The sequence below is a fragment of the Seriola lalandi genome, unplaced genomic scaffold (assembly GCF_002814215.2).
Source record: "Seriola lalandi dorsalis isolate HSWRI2012SDOR001 ecotype SW California unplaced genomic scaffold, Sedor1 jcf7180002054945, whole genome shotgun sequence".
Classification (NCBI taxonomy): domain Eukaryota; kingdom Metazoa; phylum Chordata; class Actinopteri; order Carangiformes; family Carangidae; genus Seriola; species Seriola lalandi.
Window position 1 is genome coordinate 894,669 of NW_019525496.1, and position 25,638 is coordinate 920,306.

The 25,638-nt window shown below is 40.3% G+C and overlaps 4 protein-coding genes and 1 long non-coding RNA gene across 6 annotated transcripts in view; 3 read left to right on the top strand and 2 right to left on the bottom strand.

The window, feature by feature from the left end:
* The window catches only part of tcf7l1b (transcription factor 7 like 1b), a 32,386-nt gene extending 29,022 nt beyond the window's left edge, over positions 1–3,364 (top strand). The window contains exons 8-12 of one of the 2 annotated variants that reach the window (XM_023394041.2): positions 970–1,113; positions 1,238–1,400; positions 1,499–1,606; positions 1,789–1,840; positions 2,441–3,364. In XM_023394041.2, the coding sequence (XP_023249809.1) occupies positions 970–1,113; positions 1,238–1,400; positions 1,499–1,606; positions 1,789–1,840; positions 2,441–2,931 (958 nt within the window). In that variant the 3' untranslated portion in view covers positions 2,932–3,364. The remainder of the gene's footprint in view (positions 1–969; positions 1,114–1,237; positions 1,401–1,498; positions 1,607–1,788; positions 1,841–2,440) is intronic. The other variant, XM_023394042.2, reaches the window with a different exon arrangement.
* Positions 3,365–7,138: 3,774 nt separating this feature from the next.
* Positions 7,139–12,867, top strand: tgoln2 (trans-golgi network protein 2). Its single transcript, XM_087170334.1, has 4 exons — positions 7,139–7,341; positions 9,082–10,217; positions 10,837–10,920; positions 11,018–12,867. The coding sequence occupies exons 1-4, from the start codon at positions 7,287–7,289 to the stop codon at positions 11,021–11,023; spliced, it is 1,281 nt and encodes a 426-aa protein (XP_087026460.1). The 5' UTR covers positions 7,139–7,286; the 3' UTR covers positions 11,024–12,867.
* A 451-nt stretch (positions 12,868–13,318) lies between these two features.
* LOC111645075 (dual specificity protein phosphatase 18) lies at positions 13,319–14,339 on the bottom strand. Its single transcript, XM_023394126.2, has one exon. The coding sequence runs from the start codon at positions 14,129–14,131 to the stop codon at positions 13,583–13,585; it is 549 nt and encodes a 182-aa protein (XP_023249894.1). The 5' UTR covers positions 14,132–14,339; the 3' UTR covers positions 13,319–13,582.
* A 2,900-nt stretch (positions 14,340–17,239) lies between these two features.
* On the bottom strand, positions 17,240–20,218 carry LOC111644965 (homeodomain-interacting protein kinase 1-like). Its single transcript, XM_087170333.1, has 9 exons — positions 20,128–20,218; positions 19,209–19,426; positions 18,906–19,097; positions 18,561–18,742; positions 18,333–18,456; positions 18,076–18,195; positions 17,883–17,966; positions 17,610–17,782; positions 17,240–17,519 (listed from the first exon to the last, which is right to left on the bottom strand). Exons 1-9 carry the CDS (start codon positions 20,216–20,218, stop codon positions 17,240–17,242), a joined length of 1,464 nt encoding a protein of 487 aa, XP_087026459.1.
* A 1,621-nt stretch (positions 20,219–21,839) lies between these two features.
* Positions 21,840–25,638, top strand: part of LOC111645104 (uncharacterized) — a 4,658-nt gene continuing 859 nt past the window's right edge. Inside the window, exons 1-3 of the long non-coding RNA XR_002759836.2 lie at positions 21,840–22,316; positions 22,853–23,376; positions 23,914–25,638. The exon at positions 23,914–25,638 is cut by the window's right edge and continues 859 nt beyond it. This is a non-coding gene — a long non-coding RNA (uncharacterized LOC111645104). The remainder of the gene's footprint in view (positions 22,317–22,852; positions 23,377–23,913) is intronic.

The following is a 25,638-nucleotide window of genomic DNA, read 5'->3' on the forward strand; positions in this document are numbered from 1 at the left end:
ATCACTTAAAGCAGGAGCAGAGTTGTTCACTTGGGACTAAGCAGGATGTTTACAGATATAGTCATAGATATATGTTTATTATCAAGGGGATGATATGGCACCTCCTTGTTTATATAGTGTAAATTATTAAATAGATCACAGGAAAAAAAAAAAGCTTCAAAACATCAGCTTTTAATTACATCTGCTTTGTAAGACTTTATTTTAACTTAATTTTTTTTAACTTTATAGAGATAGTGATGGTAAACATTGACTGAGGAGTCAAAACAAGCTTTCTGTGTGAACATTTTTAACCTTGAATCCAATGCTGTTGTTTTCGATGGCAGCTCCAAACAGTTAGAAATGTTTCGGTTCAAGTTACCACTGGCTCGGTCCATACTGGGTGTATCATAAGGTAAAGCTAATAACTCTGGACTCACCTCATTTAAGTAAGTACAAGGATATATTGTGCATAGTCTCCATTACAGTCATATTAACAAGCTTTAAATAGATTTAGCCTTCATTTTCCTCTGTAACACTAACTGCAAAGTGTGTGGTAGAGGGTTAATTTTCCCCTTTGTCCTTTACAATGCTCCTTTGTATTAACAATTGGAAATTGAGAGAGCCACTTTGTAAAAGGTGTTCTGTGTGTACGGCTGTCAGAACGCTCTCCATGGTCTGGAACGTGGTAAGGAAAGTGGTTTCAGGTGTCACGGCCATGCTGTCGCCATGGTAACAACACACTCCACTTTTCTCCAGCCATCGCCGAAGAAAGGGGCTTTTGAAAAAGTCTTTATTTGAACAAAAAGCAAGCATGTAAGTCATTGTGTGTATGAATTTAGTCTAGACAGGCGCAGTAGGCACGGTGAGTTTCACCCTGAGGGTAAAGCAGGGCAGTAATGTGCCAAGTTAGCGGAACCTTTTCTCAACAGATGAACAGAAACTTGCCGTTAAACGCGACTGTTAAAATGTTGCCTCCTTTCGCCTCCTCAGCTTGGTGTCCAGCCGTTTCTCCCCCCACATGGTGACTCCACCTCCGCACAGCCTCCACCAGACCGGCATTCCCCATCCCGCCATCGTCTCCCCGGCCATCAAGCAGGAGCCCAGCGGTGACAACATCAGCCCCTCGATGCATGCGTAAGGACAATTCAAATAGTCATTAAAACCAGCTTTTGTGGCCGAACAGTGTTTGCTATCTTTTACCAGCTCCTCTCCGCCATTCACGCTTCATTAACAGCATCTTTTTAATGTTTTGGATTAGCAGGAAATCCCCTGTTCCTCCCAAGAAAGAGGAGGACAAGAAGCCTCATATCAAGAAGCCCCTGAATGCTTTCATGCTGTATATGAAGGAGATGAGAGCCAAAGTAGTGGCAGAGTGCACTCTGAAAGAGAGCGCTGCCATCAACCAGATCCTTGGAAGGCGGGTAAGTGGCACTGACAGAGATGTGCATCTGAGTTTATAACTATGCATGCATGTGTGTGTGTTTAGCAGTCCTTTGATATACTCTGTCTATGTCCACAGTGGCATTCCCTGTCAAGAGAGGAGCAAGCCAAATACTATGAGCTGGCCAGAAAAGAGAGGCAACTGCACTCCCAGCTCTATCCAGGATGGTCAGCACGAGATAACTATGTGAGTAGGACGTTTCCACCATCGGCTCTCATGTCAGTGGGTAGAGGAAGTTAGAAAAAAAAGTTCTCACTGGGTTCGGTTAACTGTGTAATTATAGTAACCACACTTTTGTTCTCATAAGCTGAAGTTGCTGAGGTGGTTTACTTCCACAGTGAAAAACAACATTGTTTTATCTGTTGCAGGGAAAGAGAAAAAAGAGGAAGAGAGAGAACAAACCAGACTCAAAACCAGAAGGTAAGGGGCCTTTTCTTCCTGACAGCTTTTATTTGTTTTTAGAAAACTGTAGAAAAAAAGTTGTTTTGAAGAAAATTGTAGAAACTAACAGCAAGCTTTATTTTTCCTGCAAAGCTCAAGTTCAACCTGGGACACTGCGCCTTTATTCTGTTATTTTTATCTACCTTTTTTTGCATGGATTCTTTTCTTAACTAACACATACTAACTTCTTTCCCTGCTTCTGTACTTTAACAAGCAGCTTATGAGGTTCAGTGCTAATAGTGGCAGGGATGTCTGCTGTTGTGCAACCAAATGACCACAAAATAAAAAGAACTTTCCACACTTCAGTGCACGTTTTATTGTAGTGTGTAATTTTTTTTTGCATCATAAATGCCTCCCATCAGAATGTGTTTAGCATCCTGTTTCACTGTCCGTGCTGTAACGTGTTTTCAAGTTGATTCGAACAAGTCACGTCTCAGAACTTTCACCGCCATCGTCTTCACTGTTGTAATTATCGCTCCTTCACTTCTGTCACCGGCAGCATTGAGGGACTTGAACCAGATTTGAAGCCAGCAGGAGATCCATAATTCAGCCTCTTCACTTCTCCTTTCTTTTCCCCAGACTTCTCAATAAGAAGCAAGAAGCAGTGTGTGCAGTACCTGCCCTCTGAGAAGATGTGTGACAGCCCTGCGTCGTCACACGGCAGCATGTTGGACTCGCCAGCCACTCCCTCTGCAGCCTTGGCCTCCCCGGCTGCTCCTGCCGCCACTCACTCCGAGCAGGCCCAGCCGCTATCGCTCACCACCAAACCGGAGGGACGCATGCACCATCACTTCTCCCTACCCGGAAAAGCTCCTGGATCCACCTCCTCTTCTTCCTCTTCCTCCTCCTCCTCCTCTTCTTCCTCCTCATCCCAACCCGCCATCTCCATCCCACTTGGTACTTCAGGTAGCCAGTCGACCACACCCATTCTCACCCGGCCAATCCCCTTCACCTCTCTGCACCACTCCATGCTCTCCCCGCCTTCCCCCTTCCATCAGGCAGCCCTTCACTCCCATCATGCCCTGTTCCAGTCGCAGCCCCTGTCCTTGGTAACCAAACCAACTGAATGAATCCGCAAAGGCAAATTTTCTCCCATTTATTGTGCTGTATATTGCTTTTCTTTAAAATAGATATTAGAACAACTTTTTTTCTAAATGATGAAAAGGAAGAAATATTATTGGTCAATATTTGACTGTCTCCTTTTCTACATCTCTCAATGAAACAAAATGTATTTTTTGTAAAGTTTACTGCAGAACTGGTTTCTTTTTGATGCATTTATCCAATGAACCTCTTGTATAAAAGAACCAATGTACATAAAGTTTCTTTATAAAAACAAAAAGGAACAAAAACATGTTTTCTTTTTAGCCAAAACCTGATTAATGTTAGTATTAAGTTTAAGTCATAGTACTGGCCAATAATTGCAGCCCCCCCTTTTCAATTCACGAGTGTGTGCCCCTTCTTTGACATGTTAAATAAACATTTGAAATTGTTTCTTAAAAGAAATGCCTCCATCTGTCTTTTCACATGCATTTTTTTTGTCATTTAATAAGGAGAGGTTTCTTTAACAAGGTAATGTGGTTTGGATTCATATTCCCATAATAGTGACCGCGGTGCATAACAAGTTGATAACTGCCTTTTGTAGGTGTTGAATGTAGATTTAATAAGCAGTATAATGTTATTACAGCCACAATAGAATTGAATAAAAGTCCATAACACACCTGTCATTTTTTTAGGCTCATGTTATGCTTCAGTTGTAAACAGGGAACATCTTCATAAAATCCTTGATGATGGTGGCATGGAGTTGAATGTTTAATAAAGCAGAATTAGGCTAACCACACTGGAAAATGAGTGCCTGAAGCAGGGTAACAAAAAAAAATGTAAGCCTAAAATAAATACAAATAAAAAAATAATAGACATCTGCTCCTTCTTGGAATATAGCGTCCCTCAACAATGACAAAAAAGCAGGTCAGCCCCATCCAAGCGCGCCGAACCCTTCTCGGGTTCCCTGTTCCTTTTGCACTTTTACTGCATCTTTATTCACCGTTTGGCACACTGCTTAGGCTTTAATTAACTCAGAGGTAATGGGATGGAGCCCCTGGGACCTCATTAGGCATTTCAATTAGTGAAAAATACACAAGGTAGGTTACAGTTTTTGGTGGCTTTGGAGATGAGGAGTAGTGCCAGGGATGGACCAATTTTGTCAGAGCAGGGGGGGGAGTGGGGGTGCGGGGGGACTGACCTAGGCGAGCCAACTGCTGCATATATATACATTTTGCCATTGAAGATGACTTTCCAGATAGTAGACAGCACCACCAGACACACTGCACCAATGGAGCATTCTGTGTTAATTGATTTTAAGCTTACACATGCTACATAAATGATCTTGACATTGTCAGAGATCTATAGGAGTCAGCTACTGAGCCACTATTTATCATCCGTTTACTGTTAATTGTCTGTGACAGCATCAAATGTCAGTATCATAAAACAAAATTACCTCTGGTTCAGACAGTCTCCTAAAACTGCAGGTGGACTGAGGATGTCTTCCCATTGTGCGCCCCCTGCCACCCCACACACCCCCAACCCCCACCCCATGATAGAGGCACCAAACTGTCAAGTCTCCACAGCTCTGTTTTAAGCAATCATTAGCCATAATAAGTCTTTGCTTGTTTGCCGTTCTATCTTACATCATTCCAAGCAAAACCACACAGTCTCTGGTGCCACGGCTGCCTACTCTGAGCCACTTCACCGATCCGTCAGTGAAATTACAGGTAATGAGTTGTCAAAACAGCCAGCAAATCTGTCTTCTCAAGGCCATACATCGGTGTTCATTTCTGCTAAGACAGACCCTTATTATGAAACTCAGTCCCCAAGTGATGACATCAAATGTGCTGGTTATTGCAGGTATTCTTCTGGTAGATATATCGCCATACCTGTGCATGCTTATTTTTTTTTCACAGTTTTCACTTGTTTCTTTACTGAAGGGAATCCCATGGAATCTATTACAACATGATTATTACAGCATTTTTTAGCTGAATTTTAGCACATAGCAGATTGGCAAGTAGGGTTTTAAAGCACAGACATTTTGTTCAGTTTTTAACAAAATCTATATTTGAAATGTAATAAAAAGATATGTTATTTTAAAGTTCCCATGCTCCTCATATAATGTAACCTGCTGCTGTTTATCTGTAATAACGGATCTGTTTCGCATCCTCTCAACATCTGCCATGTAAGCACAAGGTCAGATTTAATACATGTTAATTTTTGCTCATTAAATTCCTCCAATCTCTTGCCAAGGTTCTTTTTTGGGCCTTCCTTTGATCTCGAATTTATTCCAGGTTAACCCTGTTATAGTTCCCCTGCGTAATATTGCATCTAGAACTGTCATTTCAGAAGTCACTAAAATCATTTTATAAAAAAAAAAAAAAAACTGCAACCACAGAAAACACCCACCCATCAGCATCATTACGTCTAAATCCACACAATAACGCATATTTACACTGGTGGGTTTCTGTCATTGTGTTCAGTCAGAAAAGGCTGATCCTATATCATCCAATGGCTCTGTGACCTTATAGTCCCATTAATAACAGGATGCTGTGTTTGCTTCACATGTGGTTTCCTAAAGTGATACTAATTGATTGTTTCTGTAACATTCACTGAGCTTAGCAAGACTCAGCTGGTGCCTTTGTGAAGATAGATATGGCTGGCTGTGAGCTTAAGAACCTCCTTAATGTATTATTCACACCCATTTGACCTTAAAGATGGAAATGCAAATGTGTGTCAAGAATGAGAAGGATCATTGGACTTTTCAAATGTCAAAGAGCCTGCCACAATTAAGACATATTCATTACAAGCGCCCACGGGTCCCCCACACCCAGCTGACATGTAAAACACCTCCAATTAATATTTGGATCATTATCTCATCACTAGAGCTACTGCACACATTCAATTCAAATTCATATATTATAATAACCATGGTGCTCATCTGCAAAGTTTAGTGACTTAATGCTAATTATTTTTATTTTATAATGGAAGAAGTACTGTTTAATATATTTTGAGGCTGTTATAGGACAACATAATGAGTTGACAGTTTTTGAAACGCCCTACAATCACATGCAGATTAAGTAATCTAGTGTTAGGATGTGCTTTTTGTCAGTTTTTTAAAATTGCACTATATATCAATACTGCCATCTGCTGATGAGGTCAAATACTGACACAACCAACTCATATTGTGGTAATATCCCCATCATGTCAGTACCTAACCTTTGGGTGGCAGCAACAACACAAATGTTATCTGCTCCACTCCTCCTGTGGTGGATCACTAGACAACAGCAGATCTTGTATAATGATAAATATAGAATTTAATTCTCCATCGATGTTGTCTCTCACCTTTACAAGTTCAGTTCAGTTGAGTACAATGGAGTGTAAGTACAATAGGAGGATGTCAGCCTCACATACAGTAGCATCTACAGTACGAATGTATCTAAATATTTAGTCTCCCTTTGTTTCAACATGTGCCATTCAAATGAAACTAAATAATTTGGCGACGACAGTCGAGTCTGGCCTCCCACTGGATTCCTGTCTATACCAAGATTCACTGACATAAAAAAGTCAAGCTGACTGGCTCAAGTGTGCAAACATGCATTGTTTTACCATATACATAGATAAGTGCAGGCATTTGTGAAGGGAATGCGCTACGACCATGACTGAAAAGGGCAGGAGAGGCTTTACATCCTGGTTGAACAGTACAAACGGCATTTTGATGACACATGGATGACTGTATTTGCCTGACACATTTCACTGATTTGCAAGAGCTGAGGGCTGAAATTAGGGAATCTGATTGGTTGTGTCTGGTCATGTGATTTCTTGTTGCTAAACTGGTGAATCCAGGGTGTCAGGGTCAGGGATAACTTCACCTTGTTACACTTGGGTGGAAGTGAATTTTTTTACGAACGGTGTTGATATTTTTTCTAGATTATGATGTGAGAGCTGCACCACCAAACAACTGAAATTAAATATATTTTAATAAATGGCAGTGAATGTTGGCATTTGAATCTGACTTAGGTTGATTGTTTTAATATCAAATTTCAACTTCTTCAATTGAAATCAGTAAAAAAAAAAAAAAAAAAAAAAAAAAAAAAAAAAGAAAGAAGAAAGTTTGGTGTTAATGAAGGAGCTGAAGACACAGCCGCCATGGGCAGCGCAGCTGTCATGGCAGCACTCCAGCTGTAGGTGGCAGTAAACCTCATCTCTGTTTGTTTGATCTGCAGAAGAAGAACGGGCTGGTTTGTACACGGAAGCAGGAACAAGACTTTAAATCTTCCAACCTGTCATACCACATTAGTCAACGCGGATTGTGTGGTGAGCGATAAGCAGAGACGGACTGGACATATTTGATAGTTTGTGTTGTCTCCGGTGTGCGGACACAATGAAGACGGGTTTCCTGCTAATCACAGTATCTCTCTGTTGCTGCTTAGTCACAGGTGAGGGGAGTTTTGCATCGTCTTTTTGTTCTATGCCTCCTTCAGACTCATTGTCAGAGAAATGTTGGACTCTCTCCATAATCCCTGTTTGCTAATGCAGCTTGTCTTCGACAGTTAAATTACAAAACAACTCTGAGACAAGTGAAACTAATCACAGAGGTCACTTTCACCGTCAGTGTTGTGTTGAAGGAAAATCTTTACTGAATGGATATACATACATACATACATACATACATACATACATACATACATATACATACATACATATATACCTGGATATATTTTCGTTATCTGATTTAACTGAGCCTTACATTGTCCCTCCTGATGCTTGTTACCTACGAAGCAGGATGTGAGGTTTTCAGACCTAAGACAGTGGTTCACTTCTTACCGGGGTAAATCACCATGGTAACTCATGCTTAACCGCTAACCTGCTCCGGGGCAAATTAACTTCAGAGGATCAGATCAAAACCTGTCTACAGCCCAGCTGCTGACCAATCGATAGATTACTGGAAAAACGGAGTCATCATTCCCACAGGATCCCGACGGAAACAAGAATTCACAATAAAGCGACTTATAACAAACGGGGGGAGAGACCATTTTTCTTTTCTTCTCTCCTCTCTGGCAGTATTAACCGTCTCACGTAAAGATAATTCATGTACTTATTTAGAGTAGTAAATAGTGGTAAAGTACTAACTAGTAAACTTAGCCTGAATTTAATAACTGGATATTATTTGTAGTGTTTCCTTTTTATTCTTGTCATGTGATCATATTGTTCAAATTTCACCTCGTTGAATATCACTTTATGATGTTGCAAATAGCAAATTACCTGCAGGTATCAGCGTTTCTTCTCATATCATAGTAAGTACTTTATTAATGGTTCTGATGATGTTGCTTATAATTAGCAACTCTGCTTCTTTCACATGAACGTGCTGGTAGTTGGATAGGGGATTTAACTGAGACAGTTTATAAGCAGCTTCATAGTACATATTATCCAGGACAGCCAATGTTAGATTCAGTTAAGCAAGATAACAAAAATATATCCCAGGTATGTTGAACCTGCGTCGTAGTGCAGGCTTCTGCATAACCTGAGGCCTGTACTAAGAAGCAGGTTAACTCTGGGTTTACCTATCCAGCTATGAGCATTTTCATGTGAAAGAGGAGGATTCTCTAAATCAGTAGCCTTGACAGGAAGTTGTGCTGTACAGTCACACGCAACTACTGTTTTGCATGAAAGGTAAAATGTTACAGTGGGAAGTCCCAACAGTAATAAAAAAAAAAATGGTATCGGAACATGTCTAGTTGCATGCCTTTCCTATTGTGTCTCTCCTCTGATTAGCTGACGTCTCTCTACAGTCCCTGTCCAATAAAGGCATAAAAATGGCCAAAAGAATAATAATTAATAATAGTAATAATAACAATAATAATGAATTTTACTGTCATTTGTTCATTTGCTTGTATACCAAACTAGCTGTTTGGTTCAAAGGCAATTCCAAGCTGTTTGTTTGCTGAGCCTGCCACTTTGGGCTTGATATTACAGCCTTTTTGTTATGCTTTTTACAACATATAATTTTATCAGATAATCAAATAATCTCAGCTAATTTAATCAAGTGGGGCGAGGATGACAAGAACATGACAGAGGACATTACTAACAAGGTGGGACAAATATTCAAAATTGCCTTTGTTCTGCTGGTTAAAACTTTTTTTAAATTTATTTATTTATTTTTTTTTAATTATTTACAGGGGCTCCAACACAAAAAGCTAAGGGCCAAGATTCAACCATGACGACCCAAAGAAAACCTAGTGCAGGTGAAGCAAACGATCAACAAGCAATGACACCTTCAGAAAACAGTCAGGGGAAGGGGCCTGATGACACTGAGACCAAGGAAAAGAAAACCAGTGATCACAAGTCCATAACCATCCAGGCAGCTAGCGAAGGCAATGCACAATTGGGAAACGACGGTAAGAAAACAGCAGACAACAGCAATGAGAAAACAACAGACAACAGCGATGAGAAAACAAAAGACAACGGCAGTGAGAAAACAACAGACAACAGCAATGAGAAAACAAAAGACAACAGCAACGGGAAAACAAAAGACAACAGCGATGACAAAACAAAAGACAACAGCAATGACAAAACGCCAGACAACGGCGACGACAAAACGCCAGACAACGGCGACGACAAAACGCCAGACAACGGCGACGACAAAACGCCAGACAACGGCGACGACAAAACGCCAGACAACGGCGACGACAAAACGCCAGACAACGGCGATGACAAAACGCCAGACAACGGCGACGACAAAACGCCAGACAACGACCATGACAAAACAAAAGACGACGGCCATGACAAAACGCCAGACGACGGCCATGACAAAACACCAGACAACAGCGATGACAAAACGCCAGACAACGGCGGTGAGAAAAAGGCAGAAAACGGTGGCGAGAAAACGCCAGACAACGGTGATGACAAAACAGCAGACAACGGTGATGACAAAACAAAAGACGATGGCCATGAGAAAACAAAAGACAATGGCGATGAGAAAACAAAAGACGATAGCGATGAGAAAACAACAGACGATGGCGATGAGAAAACAACAGACAACAGCAATGAGGAAACAGAAAAAGACGTCAGTGAGAAAAATGCAGAAGATGTCGCTAATGAGAAAGAAACAGACAAAAAGGACGAAAGTGAGAAAAAAACAGAAGAGAAGAAGCCAGAAGAGGACAGCAGAGATGGGAAAATGGGGGAGGAAAGTCATCAGTATAACGCACCTGGAATGAAGGACGACACAGAAAGCAGTCATTTCTTTGCCTACCTTGTCTTTACAGCTGTGCTGGTGGCAGTGCTTTACATCACTTACCACAACAAGCGGAAGGTACTTGACCTCTGAAACTTTTGTTCTTATTCAGACCACACTGAAGCATACTTCCTGTGTTTCCACTTACCCTGATTTTACATTGTATGTGTGTCAACCGTTGTGGTCTCTGCATTCTTGTTTTATGAAACCCAAAAGAAACAGTGCTAACTCTGTCACAGGCCTTTGTTTTATTTGCAGTCAGGTCTCCACTTTATGTAATGGAATGATTTTAACTCTTGGCAGTGTCAAATTCATGAAAACATGTAATTCACTCCACATCATTTGTCTACAACTGAATATGTGGGACGTGGTCAGCTTTATGCTAAGTAAAGCTAACCGGCTTCTGGTAGTAGCTTCATACTTACTGTGCTGATATGACAGTGGTATAAATCTTCTCATCTAAGTTTCAGCAAGAAAATCACTGCAAAATTTTCCCAGAAATATCCAACCATTTCTGTGAGATGCTGTTTTTATGTTTACTTGAAGGATTTTAATTGCCAAGTGCTGTGTGGTGCATAATGGAGCACACAGAAAAATGAATCCACTCTGCTGCCTCCTGTTCATTAGTGTATTGAAACACAGACCAGACTAGCCATTTGAAACCAATATCTGTTTGTCTTTTCTTTCCTCTCGCCAGATCATTGCCTTTGTTTTGGAGGGAAAGAGATCCAGATCTACACGTCGACCTAAATCTACAGAATACCAGAAGCTGGAACAACATGTAGGTTGCTGATATAACCCCCCCCCCCCTTTTTTCTTTTTAAATTAAAAATCATTAACTATTTTGTGAGTTTTGAAATCTCTACATTTTCTTTCAGATGTGATCTCAAGTCGTTTTCGTGAAGCCATTGCCTGGAGCAGCTGAATACACTTTAGGTTGTGTGAGAAGGGGGCGAGTAGATACAGGCATTAGTTTTTTTTCTTGTGTCCTCTGCATTGATCTCAACTTGATTTAAATGGACATTGTTGTATTTTGTACCTTTAGATGCTTATTGCATGACTATGCAGATTAAATTGTTGCCTTATTGAGGGACTTGGTGAAATGCAGTGAGGGTTAAATAAGCATGTTGTTTTTGCACTTGTGTCGTTATTCCACTTTTTAGCAATCTTGTAATTTGACCTGACTAAGGTCCTGACTCAGGATATTTCAGTAGCAGATGAAAAGAATAGCTGTTTGGATTCCAGCCTTGTTTGTACAGTGCATTAGTCATTGCACTGTGTACCTAAAGAAGCCATTTGAATCCTTGTAAAATACTGATTGTGTAGAGTTTCTGTGTGGATGTTTTAAATGTCTGTTAGTTAAAATGTATCCAGATTCTTATTTAGATGTGCTAAAGTATCACAGTGGGGTTTCTGCTCAAAACCATATGGTGTTGGCCAGATGAATGTAATAGCAACCTTTATTTTTCCGAATGAGATGCTTGCTCAGTGCTCACCCACTTCAGCTTCTTAAAGGCAGAGATTGAAAAATGCTGACACTTGGATGAAAAGATCAACACTCTCATAGTCGTTAGTAAAACAGCCTACTGCCGCTTAGCAAGCCAGATGCTGTCAGAAGGTCACAAAATCTGCCTTCCAGCACCTTTAAAGTCTGTGAATTACCATTTATATTTCTTTTGTTCAATAAATACAAAAACTCAAGTGTTAAAATGATATGTTGCAGTTTTACAAGGGGCTACGTGTTGGACTATTTCTTGAGCTGGAGCATTTATGCTAAGCTAAACTAGCCATCTACTGGCGATAGCTTCATTGTTGCCGTACAAATACAAGAGTGGTGTTGATCTTCTCATCTCACTCTCTGCAAGAAAGGGAACAAGCATGTCTCCCAAAATGTTGAGCTAGTCCATTCAAATACAACTAAGTAACATGTGTTGGGTACACGTGTAAATGTCCTTCGTTTTATCCAGAGTGAATATGATGCAAAGCAACCTGCATGGTGTAGCTGACCGTGTTACAGTGTTGGTTATTTGTAAACTGTCAGTCAAGTTATTATGTTTGCCCAGCACCTCTGTGACCAGTTATTCCTCTAACTTATCACTTGTTGCTTTGCATTGAAACTATAGTCTGAAATTGTGATTGATCTAACCAAAAAAGTATTTTGTAAGAGGAACCTGGCCAACGACTGTGTTGGTTTCACTGTTGGGAGTGCACTATTGGAAAGTAATGTCTGGGGATATGTGACCACTAATACATTAGATTTAAACTGTCCTCTAGAGTCGATGTGTGTGTTGATGTTTAGAGATGACAGACTTGTGCCAAATTGTGAATGATTTTTACTGTGATTCAATGTGTGACTGTTGTATTTGCCTGTTTCATAAATTAATATATTTTTACTGGGTCATAATCCATGGAGAGCCCTGTCTGTAGAGAAAGGAAAAGAGATATAATCAAAATCAAAGCCCATATTGTGTCCCAAAAATATATTTCTATTGTGAGATCTGGAAAGAAAATTCTTGTTTTTTTTTTTAACACGAGTGAAAAAAGCATAGTTACAATATAGAAGTTTAATGACCTTGTAGCTAAATAATTAGGTATACAGTATTTATTTCATTTTGTTAGGAATGGCTGTCCATAAAGACGAACTGTTGTCCTTCAAATGTTTCTTTGCCAAACCAATTCAGATGACTATTGATTCTAAAATAAATGCTTTTTGTACTTTGCAGCCTCATGAGTTGGATTCCCAAATTTTCCTTAACTGTCACAGCTGCTTCAGTGATTCGAGGCCTGACAATCGGTGGTAAAAGACGTATTCAGATACTGTACGCAAAAGCAAAAGATAACAAACAACGCGACCGTGTAAAAAGAATCCAGTGCAAATAAAACGCATTGCATTCAAAATCCTTCAAACCATTAAATGTAAAAAAAAGTAAAAGTAGTCATCATCCAAAGGGTCACAAGATAAATCTAATGGTTGGTGAGATGATTAATGAGGAATCTTTTTTGTCTAATATTATAATAATTTTCTCTCTTTAAGCATCAAACGGTGATTTAATGAAACCACCTAAGTTGGAAATGAAATCCCTCTTTGATGTAACAGTTAACTCAGCCATCTCAAATTGAACAAGGGGTCCCAACTAATTATGTTGTCAAATGAATGTAGTCAAGTAAAAAGTACAACATTTTCCTCTGAAATTTACTTAATAGTATAAAGTACAGTACAGTGCTTGAGTAAATGTGTTTTAAATTCCAACTCTGCCCATAATACATGAATTTCCCCTAGGGGAAAAGTAAAGCATCTATCTATCTATCTAATAAGTCAGGAGGGAAAACACTTTTCTTTCAATGAATAAACATCATTTTATGGTTATGCCACTGTACATATCACCACTGTGAAACAATGTCCCACTCCCCCACACATCAAGTAGTGCAGTAAGATAAGGTCCTCACACCGGCATCATATTCCTGGCCTCCTCTTCATAAATGTCTGGTATCTCTCCAATGGAGGAGGTGGTCATTCGGACAGAGTTGCATCCTCGAAGCTCCATCTCATACCGGATAAGCTGCTTCCAGAAGCCATTATTCGGCCTCACTATGGGTCGACAGGTCCTCACCCCCCTGTGGGCCTCCAGGAGAGTCACACCGCGGTGCTTCATCAGATAGGCCATGCACAGTGAGGCGGAGCGGCTCACACCGGCGTTGCAGTGCACCAAAGTGCGGCCTCCGCGCTCTGCAACGAGCTTTATTTTATCTGCCACCTCGTCGAAGTGATCTCCGAGAGGAGTCACCGGGGAGTCTGCTACCGGGATGTGGATGTACTCCACACCGGGAGGAGGAGCAGGGCGGCGGCTCCTGGTCTCGGTAACGTTGATGACGCAGGTTATGTCATGGCGAATCACCTGAGCGGCATCACTGGCCGCGCTGGCGTTACTCAGATAAAGATGATCAGTGACTTCACACAGGCCTGAGAGACCCGCAAGACCCGACCGATGCATAGACAGCAAGAAATTTACCGCCGCTAAATGTTGAAAATATCCCGGATGTCTGGACAGCGAGAGGTACTGACACTTCTAAGGCAGCTCAGGAAGGCCAAACTTGTATGAGCGCATACGCTGTCGCCCTCAGCTGGACATTTTTTTTTCCAGTTCTCATTTATTTGATTAAGAAATAAAAACACATATTCATTTATAAAATGAACCAAAATGCTTTTTTTTTTTTATGTCTAGTGTCCTTTTATTGCAAGTCCTAATGTTTTGCTTAATTAATTTCGTGTAACAATTTTGCAAATTTGATTTTAAGTACTTTGTAAATACATTTTTGGCATTTTGGTATTATTGTTTAAACAATGACATTAAAAAAAATATATAAATGAAAAATATGGGGGAGCTCAAGAGTGAACATAAAACATGCAGGAGACATTGCAGGGGACAAGCAATAAAATTTACCTGCTTAAAGTAACAATATAAAACACCTTCAGTGCTATAGGGAAACAAAACAGGCAAAACCTCTTGCATACACTATTTGCTTTTCTTGTGTTAGGGCGTCCACTTTTCAGATGGACCAGTTTCAGTCTAAAAGACAAACAACAGGAATACAGGAACTAATATGTGAGTGACACTAAACAACCCTTAAACACATAGCTCAATACAGGAGGGCCAACTCCTCAGGTCAACATTCACACTTAAGGTACACTCCTTTGATGACAACAACACAATTGCATAACTGTCCCTGGTTCAGTAGTAGCTGTCAGGAGCCCAACACACTTGCAGTATGAGTCACAGTCTTTTATAATTGAATTGCCTTTATTGAAATGTTACCAAAAACACGTTTTAACAAAAATAAATATTATGTCAATCGCTTATTTAAATTGGTTACTTTCTTCTCAAAAGTTACGAGGTAACGAATGAGCTTGCTCCCTGTCATTTTTGGTAACTTGCTTGAGTGGAAGCAAGAAGAAGTTCTCCTCAGCAAATGGACGATTAAGTTAGCAGCATGATGTTTATCACATCCAAAAAAAAAAAAAAAAAAAAAAAGGAGAGAGGAAGGATAGAGGAGAACAGGATGTGTTTATTGCTAAATGCAAGTGATTGTATGATCAGGTATCGTCACCCATTCATTCATACTTTGTAGATGTAACCCACTCTTGGGTGCGCAATGATCTAGATTCGGGAGCTAAGTGTAGAGCATAATAACCATAAACACACACAACAGCTGAGTTTGATCAAGAGCACCTTAAGTGTGCTTCACAATGCAAAATACCACAATTTACACAGGTATGAAAAATAACAAACTGGGCCCCTTAAAGTAAACTAAATTGTCCTTAAGTGACCTTTTCACACTTTTTTCAGTTCCAGGTCAGTGTGAGATGACCAAGTCAATAATGTGCGCAAAGTCAAATCCAAATCAGACGACGGTCTGGTTTGTCAAAGTTTCCAAGTCAGAGTGCACTCTAAGTCAATGTATGTTCAATGTGGTACCCGTCCAGGTGACTGGCACAATCCTACCATGACAAAGCGTAAATCCAGATGCCCTGGCAGAATCGTGGATCTGCATTCCTAGCGATTCACCGGGTGGCTCGCCATCTATCGGGGTGGTTGGACGACTTCTCTGAGGGTTTCCTCTATCAAATCCATGAACCTGACCTGTATTTACAACACAGGCTTAGTTTCTGTATGTTTATCTTATCTATCTAAATCTAATTCTTCAGTTATAGTTCTCTTAAATGGTACCACATTTTAATAGAAAATATCATCAAAATAAAACTGAGTGTAATTCAACATTTATGAAACTTATGTTATTTTCTAGTTCAATTTCTAGTCTAATCTCAATTATTAGTTATTATTAAACATGAAAATATGAATTTAACTGGTTAAACACAGTAACAAAAGCTTTTGATTGTAAACATATAACAAAATCTGCAGCATACTACATTTTATGAAAAATACTGGTTAACAATATACCATAAATACCTCTTACACGTGAGTAAGTAAAATTATTAAATTAAATAAATCAAAATAAATACCAGTTTTTCTCTTAAGTAAAATTATGAATTTTACACAGAACTTGATATCAAATATGTACCCCTTCAGATATTTGACATTCACCTACATAACACAGTACTAATTGAATTCGTTATGAGGACGATTTCACTGTTAGCACACAGCACTTAGACAAGTAGCCTGAAAGCTAGGCTAGCTTACCGAGACACGAGGAGTGTACTGGACCAGGACAAAACGGCTCTCCTAACGATTCGTGGCTCGTGCTGCGAAACTGCTCCACTTCTCTCAACACATACACAACTTCACCAGTGTTATGTCTTTGTTTTCACTCTCCCCAAACTTTTTTTTATAACACTCAACGCGGTGATGTGGAGCAATTACCTCTGGCTCAACAGGGCGCTCTGTGGACTCTTTCCTCTCATCACTGTGTCACAGCCCCTCCCCTTTCCCCCACACACGCGCACTCTCTCTCTCCTGGACTTAATCAATCAATCAAGGCAGGTAAGGGTGGAAATGATAAGGATTACTGATTTTAACTAAATTGTCACAACTATAATATCAAATAACAGAAAATAAAACATTAACATAAAACAAATCAATAATTCAAATATTTATAACTTTATGAGTTTTTAAAAATTAGTTTATTTTTCTTTAACCCATTATTTCGAGCTGGGTTACATACACCTATAATGAGTTGTGCTTTTCTTGATGGTTATTTGTTCTTGGCTGGCTGGCTAAAACTATTTGGGGTGGGGTGGGGGGGCACATGAAAAATACACATGAATAATCACAATTATGTACAGCAACAGTGTACATATTTTGGATAGGAGTAGACAGATGGTGTGAAAGAGGAGTGAAGGACGTTATCTATCTTAAAGTAAAGAAACCATCCCTCAACAGAGAGCGCCCACCTACAAGGTCCTTTTAATCCCTTCCCAGGAGATTTAACAACCATTCACACTTGGCCTCATGTGACTCCAAAAAACTCCAGTGACCATCATTTACAATTGGCCTATATGAATTAGACATTCAACATTTCTTTATTTAAATTTTTCATTCCAAACCAGATCTTTATTGCCCAGCCAAAGAATTTCTGGATTCTCTTCAGCGGGCTCCAGGTGGACCCTCATCAGGTGACCCGCCGTTGGCCGATGTCCCCTCAGCTGGACTGGCTGCACCTTGGCTAACAGCTGAATCCTCTACAGCTGAGCCAGTAGCATCTATTTCTGCAGCAGCTTCTGCTCCGTCAGATGAGTGAGGCATGTTTTTAACGCCATCATTGGAGCGAGGAACAGCTGATCCTTCAGCCTTACCATCAGGAGATAGGGCCTGGTCCAAGTTGTCCTTTGGACAGACCAGCATTTTCGCTAAAGAATCCTTGACACTGAATAAAACACTCAATCAATAAAGAAATCTGTCCATTAATCCAATCATGTATCTATCAAACCCTACTCAAAAAGATTCAGTCACTTACTACAAGCTTGTGTGTCTTTCATCCACCAGATGGGTCATTTTGACAAAGCGGTGTGAGAGAGCCTTCTCTGGAGTGATCCTCTTCTCTTGGTCTGTATGTAGAAGGCTTTTCAGGAGGCTGACAAATTCTCTTTGATCCTCCAGCGGGATGGATTCCTGTATCCCTGGTTTGTGCTGATATTTAAACAAAGTAGGCGACAGTTCAGTTTAAGTGCTTCATGTCTCTCTGTAAATTCATATTAATTATTTTTCAGTCATGAAATGGACGGCATACTGTTATGAGGTCATCCAGACTTTTAAAAGGGCTCATCCATCTCTTGGGTTCAATACCGGTGCCAAGCCGGTATTCCCTTGGGGTCTACAGGAACAAAACATGCCGGTCAGATACTACTTCCTAAAAGTTTTAAAAGGGTTGTTGTCTAACTGGGAGATAAAAGATAGTGAACAGCTGAACGAGGTTAAAATACCTTTATCCGCCATCTGTAGTTATTCGATTGCCTGTTCACCTTAAAAAATTTGTGGGTGTAGTTCCCAGCACAGAGGAGGTGGTCAGCTGGCTGGCCCAGTGTGTCTACAATGCCTCTCATCTGGAGAGAGAATATAAAGAATCACATCAGCCATAATCCTACATCAAGGCCCCAGTTGGGTTTGGACATGTGTCTTAGGCAGAATGTAATGTGTACAAGGTAATGTGTCTCCTTTGAATCTAGATTTGGTTACTTACTGACTGGTACTCGCAGTGTATCGCAAATGGGTGTATAGCGAGGTACAAGAACCCGAGCACACAGCCAAGACCCCACATGTCTATGGCCTCGGAAATGGGGAGGCCCAGGGTGACTTCAGGTGCCCTATGTGTACCATGCAATAATCCCAAGAGCTATTAAGTATATTACCAAACTCAGCATGTGTACTGAAGATTGACACAATGTCTGAAATTCCAAATTGAGCCTACCTGTAACCCAGAGGCTGAAGTCTCATCCCACATTTCTTATTTAAGGTAGTGAAGGACAGCCCAAAATCTATTAGTTTCACTCTGAAGGGTTCAGTCAGGTGGTTGGCCAGCATTATATTGTCTGGCTTCAGGTCCGAGTGAATGACACCAATACCCTTAAGGGCGTCAAGGGCCGTCAGCAACTGCAGAGAGAAAGGACACGATCTTAAAGATACCATTGACCAGGGTGCAGTCTTAAACAAAAGAAATACAGTTATGTTCCTTCATTATGTAATTTCTTTCTCAGCTGGATGAGTATATTGCCATTACTTGCTGATAGATTGATCAAAGCCACAACATCTTCACCTGGTGTGTTATTGGCCGTATCGCACTGGGAGACAGTGGCCTCCAGTGTCGTTCTTTGAACAGTTGAAAAAGACTCTTGTCCAGCAGTTCAAACACCAGGCAGGTATGTTCTTTGTGTTTGAACTTCTCAAAGAACTGAACCACATTCTTCTTGACTGGGTCAAGAATGCTCACTACTTCAAGCATTTTGATCTGTGGAGAAAATGGAAAGATTGACATAGGTGCCTGTAAGTGACATAGTATAGAAATTAATAAACAAATCATGAGCAAGAGACTGTGGGAAAAAAAACATAAATAAACTACCTCTCTTCTAGCGGTCTTCTCAGCTTTTAGGATCTTGAGAGCCACGTCCTGTAATTTGTTTATATTCATACCTTTGGCCACTTTGCCAAAACGCCCCTCTCCGTTGAATTCTGTGATGAGGTAGCGACTTGTGCTGCTGCACAGTATGTCGTTTATTAGCACCTCCGAGCTTTCTGATTTCTGCTCTTTATCTGTCACCGCCGACAGAGAAGCAGTGCATGAAGAGAGAAGGAGAACATGTGATGGTTACAACATGGAGTCAGCAGGGGTCATTCAATTAATACAAAATGCACAAATCTAACTAAAGCATTCATTGTGCTCCTGTAAATTAACATTTGGAGAATATTATGTCAGATACTGAATATGGCATCATGTCCATTTCAGTGAGTGGTGTTCCCAAAGAATGAGAAGAGCAAAACACACTGAATGGGAAAAACTATGATCGAATGCTACACTGGTCTTCAGTATTCAGATAATTTTCTTAAGTGAAAGAAGCAATATACAGTATAAAATTACTCAATTACAAGAAAGTCTTGTATTGAAAATGTTAAGAATAAAAACAATTCTACTCTAAGTATATTCTCACATTTTAAACTGCAAAGTAAGTAATATTTCAACTGTATTTAATGTAATTACGGGAGTTTCTGGAATGTAGTGGAATCAATATATAAAGTAAAGGAGAATTTAGATGCTTATAGTACAAGCACCCATTTACACAAGCACAAGTACTGTGCTTGTGTAAATGTACTTAGTTACTCCTTATCACTGTGTGTGTGTGTGTGTGTGTGTGTGTGTGTGTGTGTGTGTGTGTGTTTGTGTGTGTGTTGATGTATTGTAGCTGGTCACAGGTGTTGTAAACAGCTACTGCAGGACCCTGAATGTGTTGAATACGCTGTGACATGTGTTGAGTTCTCCTTACCAGTTTTATCTGCTGTCAAGCAGTTAGCGAAATGAGAATTTGATGGCATATTGCCGCAACAAATGTTTTCCAAAATGTTCCACTTCTTCATCTTCAGGCAACACTAGTCTGTAGTGAAGTGTTTTCAGCTCAGTGCAAACTCACCAGTTCTGATATCGTAACAGGGCATCAGTCTGTTGATGCTCCATTATGATGTCATAGACTATAGAAAGATTCTATTCAACTTTTTTAGATTAGATTACATTTAACTTTATTAATCCCACAACTGGGAAATTCATTTACCACAGCAGAAAATAAACATCTATAGAATAAACATCTATGGAAATATACATCAAAAATACACCAAATATACACTAATAAATACAATATACACAATACACACGATATGTACATGAAAAAGTGCAAGTCTGCACATGGTCAGGAAGAGCAGGAGTTGTGGAGTCTTACAGCTGCTGGAATGAAGGACCTGCGGAACCTCTCCTTCTTACAGCGAGGATGTAAAAGTCTGCTGCTGAAGAAGCTACTCAGAGACCCTACAGTGTCATGCAGAGGGTGAGAGTTATTGTTAATGATGGATGTCAGCTTAGCTAACATCCTCCTGTCACCTACTTCCTCAATGGAGTCTAGGGGGCAGCCCAGGACAGAGCTCGCTTTCCGGATCAGTTTGTTGAGCCTCTGCCTATTGCTGTCAGTGCTGCCCCCTCTCCAGCAGACCACAGCGAAGTAGATGGCTGAGGCCACCACAGAGTCGTAGAAGGTCCTGAGGAGAGCCCCACACACGCCAAAGGACCTCAGTCTCCTTTTTCTTTTATCTGAGAATCGAGGGACAGACAAATTCTTCATTTGTGATTTATGCAGTTGACCACTTTATATAATAGGAACATTTATTTAAAAGTTATATAGCTCAGTCAATATTGTAATAATATAATATGTGGTATTTTATGTAAGTTTTTGCTATATTATCTTTTGGTCAGTCGGTTGACCACTTTGGTCCGGACAAATATTGAATGGAATACCATGAAATTTTGTGCAGAAGAGATTCATGGAGCCCAGAGGATAACAGATATTAAACTGGCTCCAGTAATGAGAGGGTGATTTTAGCCGAAAAGTTAAGTTGCTTTCTAAAACATCTCTTGGTTTCTTTACTTTGATGTTCATCACATGACACCAGTATTGTATAATGATTTACTCATCCATACACAAGACATCCTGTGAGTATCTCACTGCAATGTCCTTTCCTCTAGCACCACCCTTAGGCTCAAAAATGCATCATACAAATCGCTGATCAATTATCACTCATCAGAAAATAATAATAATTTTTCTGATAAGTAATAAATCAAGTATTATCATCATTCTATTAGTTTATATTCTTGTTAATCTATTTCACATATTTCATTAAAAAAGCCCCAAATCAACAAAGTCCTGATATACAACAAACATAAAACCACATTTACAGAACTATCACAGGAGCATCAGTAAACAAACGTCTCAATGAAACGTTGAAATATATACATCTACATATACATCACATTGTGAACAGATGCATGTGGGTGTTCGTCAATAAAACAATTAATAATTCAGTTAAAAACATTAGTTATGCTACAGCATGACCCTTTAAGTACAATTCTAGCAGAGTTCTGTAGTGTTTTTGGTTTGAGGTGGATGCTGTGTATCAGCTGGTGGTGTCGATGCCTCCAGGCAGTCCTCGGTTGCCCAGGAAACACAGATGGTGGATGAAGGGCGCGCATACAAAAGACCATAAACCTGTGGCAGCAGCTGGAGAGCGAGCCCACTGATTAACTCGAGTCTGTGCAGTCTCGCTCAGTTAAAGACGTCGCTGTTCTCTTTAATACGTTCAATCCATTTCCTTTGTCCCGGGGCTTCATCCGTCTGCACTTTATCCTGTTTTCCGTGGACTGGACTCCCGTCAGTGCGCAGCTGTTGTTGGCACTCCCACATCTGCTTGTCTCAGCTCGGCAGCCATATAGACGACGCTCAGCCGCGGCTCATGTTAGTGCGTAGGTTGTAGGTCCGGGAGGCGACCAGCGTTTTCACTGCGGGCGAAGTCACTGCACACAAGTATTCGTAGGTTCGGCTGCCTGGGGAAAAGGAAGAAGAACAAGAAGATATGCTCTTTTCTCACCGTTTGATGCTGCGGGACATGTACGTGATGAACCTGGAGATGACTGGTATGACCGTATGGGTCGTATTATTCTCTTCTTTTACATCAACGTTTTAATTGAGCTTATCAAACTAGTTTATGTTGGGTTTTTCTGTTCTTTGTTTAGACATTGGCTCACTGAATTTCCTGCAGCGAAGGGCCTAGTCTTCTTGCCTCAATCTGACATCCTTGCAGGGTTTATGAATATTAAAATATGTTTATTTATAGAGAAACTATTTCTGGTGGAAACCCGCAGGATTAGAAATACGATTTGTTTAATCTCGGCCAAGATGCTGCTGTAGGCAGTGCTACAGTATATACAGTACAATATAGCCTACATGCGCTTTCATTTTAAGATAGTAAGGAGACAGTAGCCTATCTATAGTATAAGCTGCAGCAGTATACATGCCATAAAGTTCTGATTATATGTATTTTTTCTATTCGTTTTTATAGGACACAGTGGGCCATTAAATAAAAAAAAAGTAATGTGATGTAAAATGATGTTAACTATAGATTTATGATCAGCGGTGTTCCACACTCTTAACCAGTCTACTTTTTTTTAAGGTAACCTTGTGGTCAGTGTTGCATGGACATTGCACTGGATTCATCTACAGAGCTGCTGACATGTCACCAGTCAGGACACTGGGAGGATCCAAATGGGAACCAACAGCATGACAGGTTATGTGTACAGGCTGGATTACCTTTATTAAAATCGTGAGGGAGGTTCATTTTCACTGGCTAATATCTGGTGGAGACTTTAATAGCGTTACTCACTCACAGTTAGATAACTGACATCAATGAAGCCTACACTATCTCAAGTGACTTATGTCTTTTAGCAGTGGGTGTATTTCATTCTCATTCACTTGTAAATAAAAAGCAGTAAGGAGAAACAATGAAATGAAAGAACAGGCGTTCCCTGGGGGATCTTGGGAGGACAGTTGGGTTGCGTTCCACTTTTCTGCTGCTTTGTGTCGTGTGTTCTTCTCCAGTTACACTGATGAAAAAGCAGATCGGGGCTCGCACTGGACCTCATTGTACACCTGGCGGCATCGCACCATCACCCTCTGCTGTGCTGCCTTCACAGACTGGTAAAGCATCTCTCAGTAGATTTACACCACCGTGACTATTATTCCCCTCATATTCACTTTACACTCTACACCGTGACTTATTATATAGGTTAGGATGAATACAAACCGCAGAGCCCATTTTTATGGAATCTCATATTGCGTTTGCCCACATGCAGTATGTGTCCCTGCGTTAAGCCTCTGTGCTGGCTGAGAGTGCAGATAAATGGGGAACAGATAAAACACGAGAGATTAGCTATGTGTTAAATCGCTGCCATATTTCCTGCTATATGCTACTCTCCTTTCCAGGATTATGGTTAAGAGGAGAGATAAACCAACCGAAGAGTGGAGACCATGACCAAATCAGATTAGCATTATCTACTTTCCAGATTTATTTATCCAACATTATGCAGGATTATCCTGGAAAAAAAATGTTTGCCTATTTGTTAGACCGGAAAAAAAATATGTCCTTAAAAGTATTTCTTGTAAAGGAGGTCAACAGGAATGTGAATCACATCATCATTCACCACTGTAACAGCTGTCGCCTCATTTCTCCTGCAGTGAGTGATGCGTGGTGCCATCATTGCTGTCCTGGACCTTCAGGAGAAGAGGATCCATGTTCAAGTGTTTCCCCACAGAGAGACGACTTCTGCCGCTTTTATGTATCAGGGAAAAGAGCTGTGAAGAGTTAAAAATGCCACCCACTCCTTTGTAGTCAGTGTCAGCGTGATAAGATGTAGCAGAGAGGTATTTCATGGGTAGTGTGTATTTCTCCCCAGCTGTGAGCACACCCTCACTTGAATTTTTGTTTTCTTCACTGATCAAAAACACTGTCACTTCAGCCATTGAACACGGCACGCTTGCTTTCTTCAGCTGCTCTGTGCAGTGACCTCTTCACTCTGTTACCTTGGTTACACTGTCTAACTCTTCAGTCACTTCCTCCTCTGTAGAGGACACTTTAAATTCACCAGAGGTGGTGTTTTAACAATGCTGTCCTCCTGTGTATTAACTTCTCACTAAAGCTAGCATCCATAATGGGAAAGCTCTAATATTTTAATCCTGTAATGTTAAAAAAAAAAAACCATCTGCTTAAGTGTGTGAGGATGGTGTGTAATTCACACAGTATGTTTTTGTTTGTCTTGAAACCTCTTAATTTGGACTTGATACTACTATTTTAATGTAATATATACAGTAGTACTGTTATGCGTGGGTGTGTTTGTGTGTCTGTGCGAGTGCATGTGTTTATGCATGTGCTCTATTTGTGTGTGTGTGCGTGTATGTGTGTGTTCACTCCTGTAAATGTGCATGTGTATTGTTATGTATGTCTGATAGAAACGTTTTTGTAATGGGCCTGAAGTCCAAGCTGCTTTACAGTAATTTCCTTATAGCTGCATACTTTTCAGATGCCTGAAGCTCATCTTTTAGCCACTGGATGTACCAGAAAGGGATAAAAAAAAAAAAAAGATATTTTCAAATGATTGTTAGCATTTGTTACAACCTCACTAAAGTACCAGTTGGGTGGGAATTCTTGTGATTTAGATAATCACAAGAATGGCGCTGGAAATGAATGGTGTGTATTTTTCTAAATGACGCCTGCTGGCATTAATTAAACTGTCCTGATGCTTACAGCCCCATCATCTGATACTTAAGCTAATTACAGCAAATGCTAATAATTATGTGCAAATAGCTTTTTTTTTTACCCAGGTCTGGATTGTACTAACAGAATCTCACTAATATCTAACAGTACTAATGTCTGCTAACAGTCGGATGATTACTAACCTGTACTCTGAATGCTGATGGCTGGCCTGGATCTCTCTAACACACTGACTAACCCGCTGCTTTACGCCCGCAGTCTAATGTACACACTCCTCTCTCATGATCCTGCAATCCTTCTTCCAGAAACGACCGCCTCACATTAATCACTGAAGAAAGATCAATGAAAAAATTTTTAAAGTCAGTATGTCAAGAAGGGTTTCAGGATTTGGGACGGGAAACGTTATTAACCACAAGATGAAAAGAGGAGCAGACACAGCTGCTGATATTAAACTGGGTTGACCACATACTTTAAAGAAATCCTCCGAAAAAATTCCAAATGATATTACCAAACTGTGTCACACTTCACAGGCTAAATTCACATATTTTGAGAATGGCTTTGTAACTGCTGGTGCGCTGTGTGGTCAACCTTCGCAGGGGAGTGCCTGGCTTGTTGTCACCACAGGTAATGCAGTGAGACACAAGCCAAGCCAAGCCTCCGCTCCACTACTAACTCCTTATGGTATTGTTACT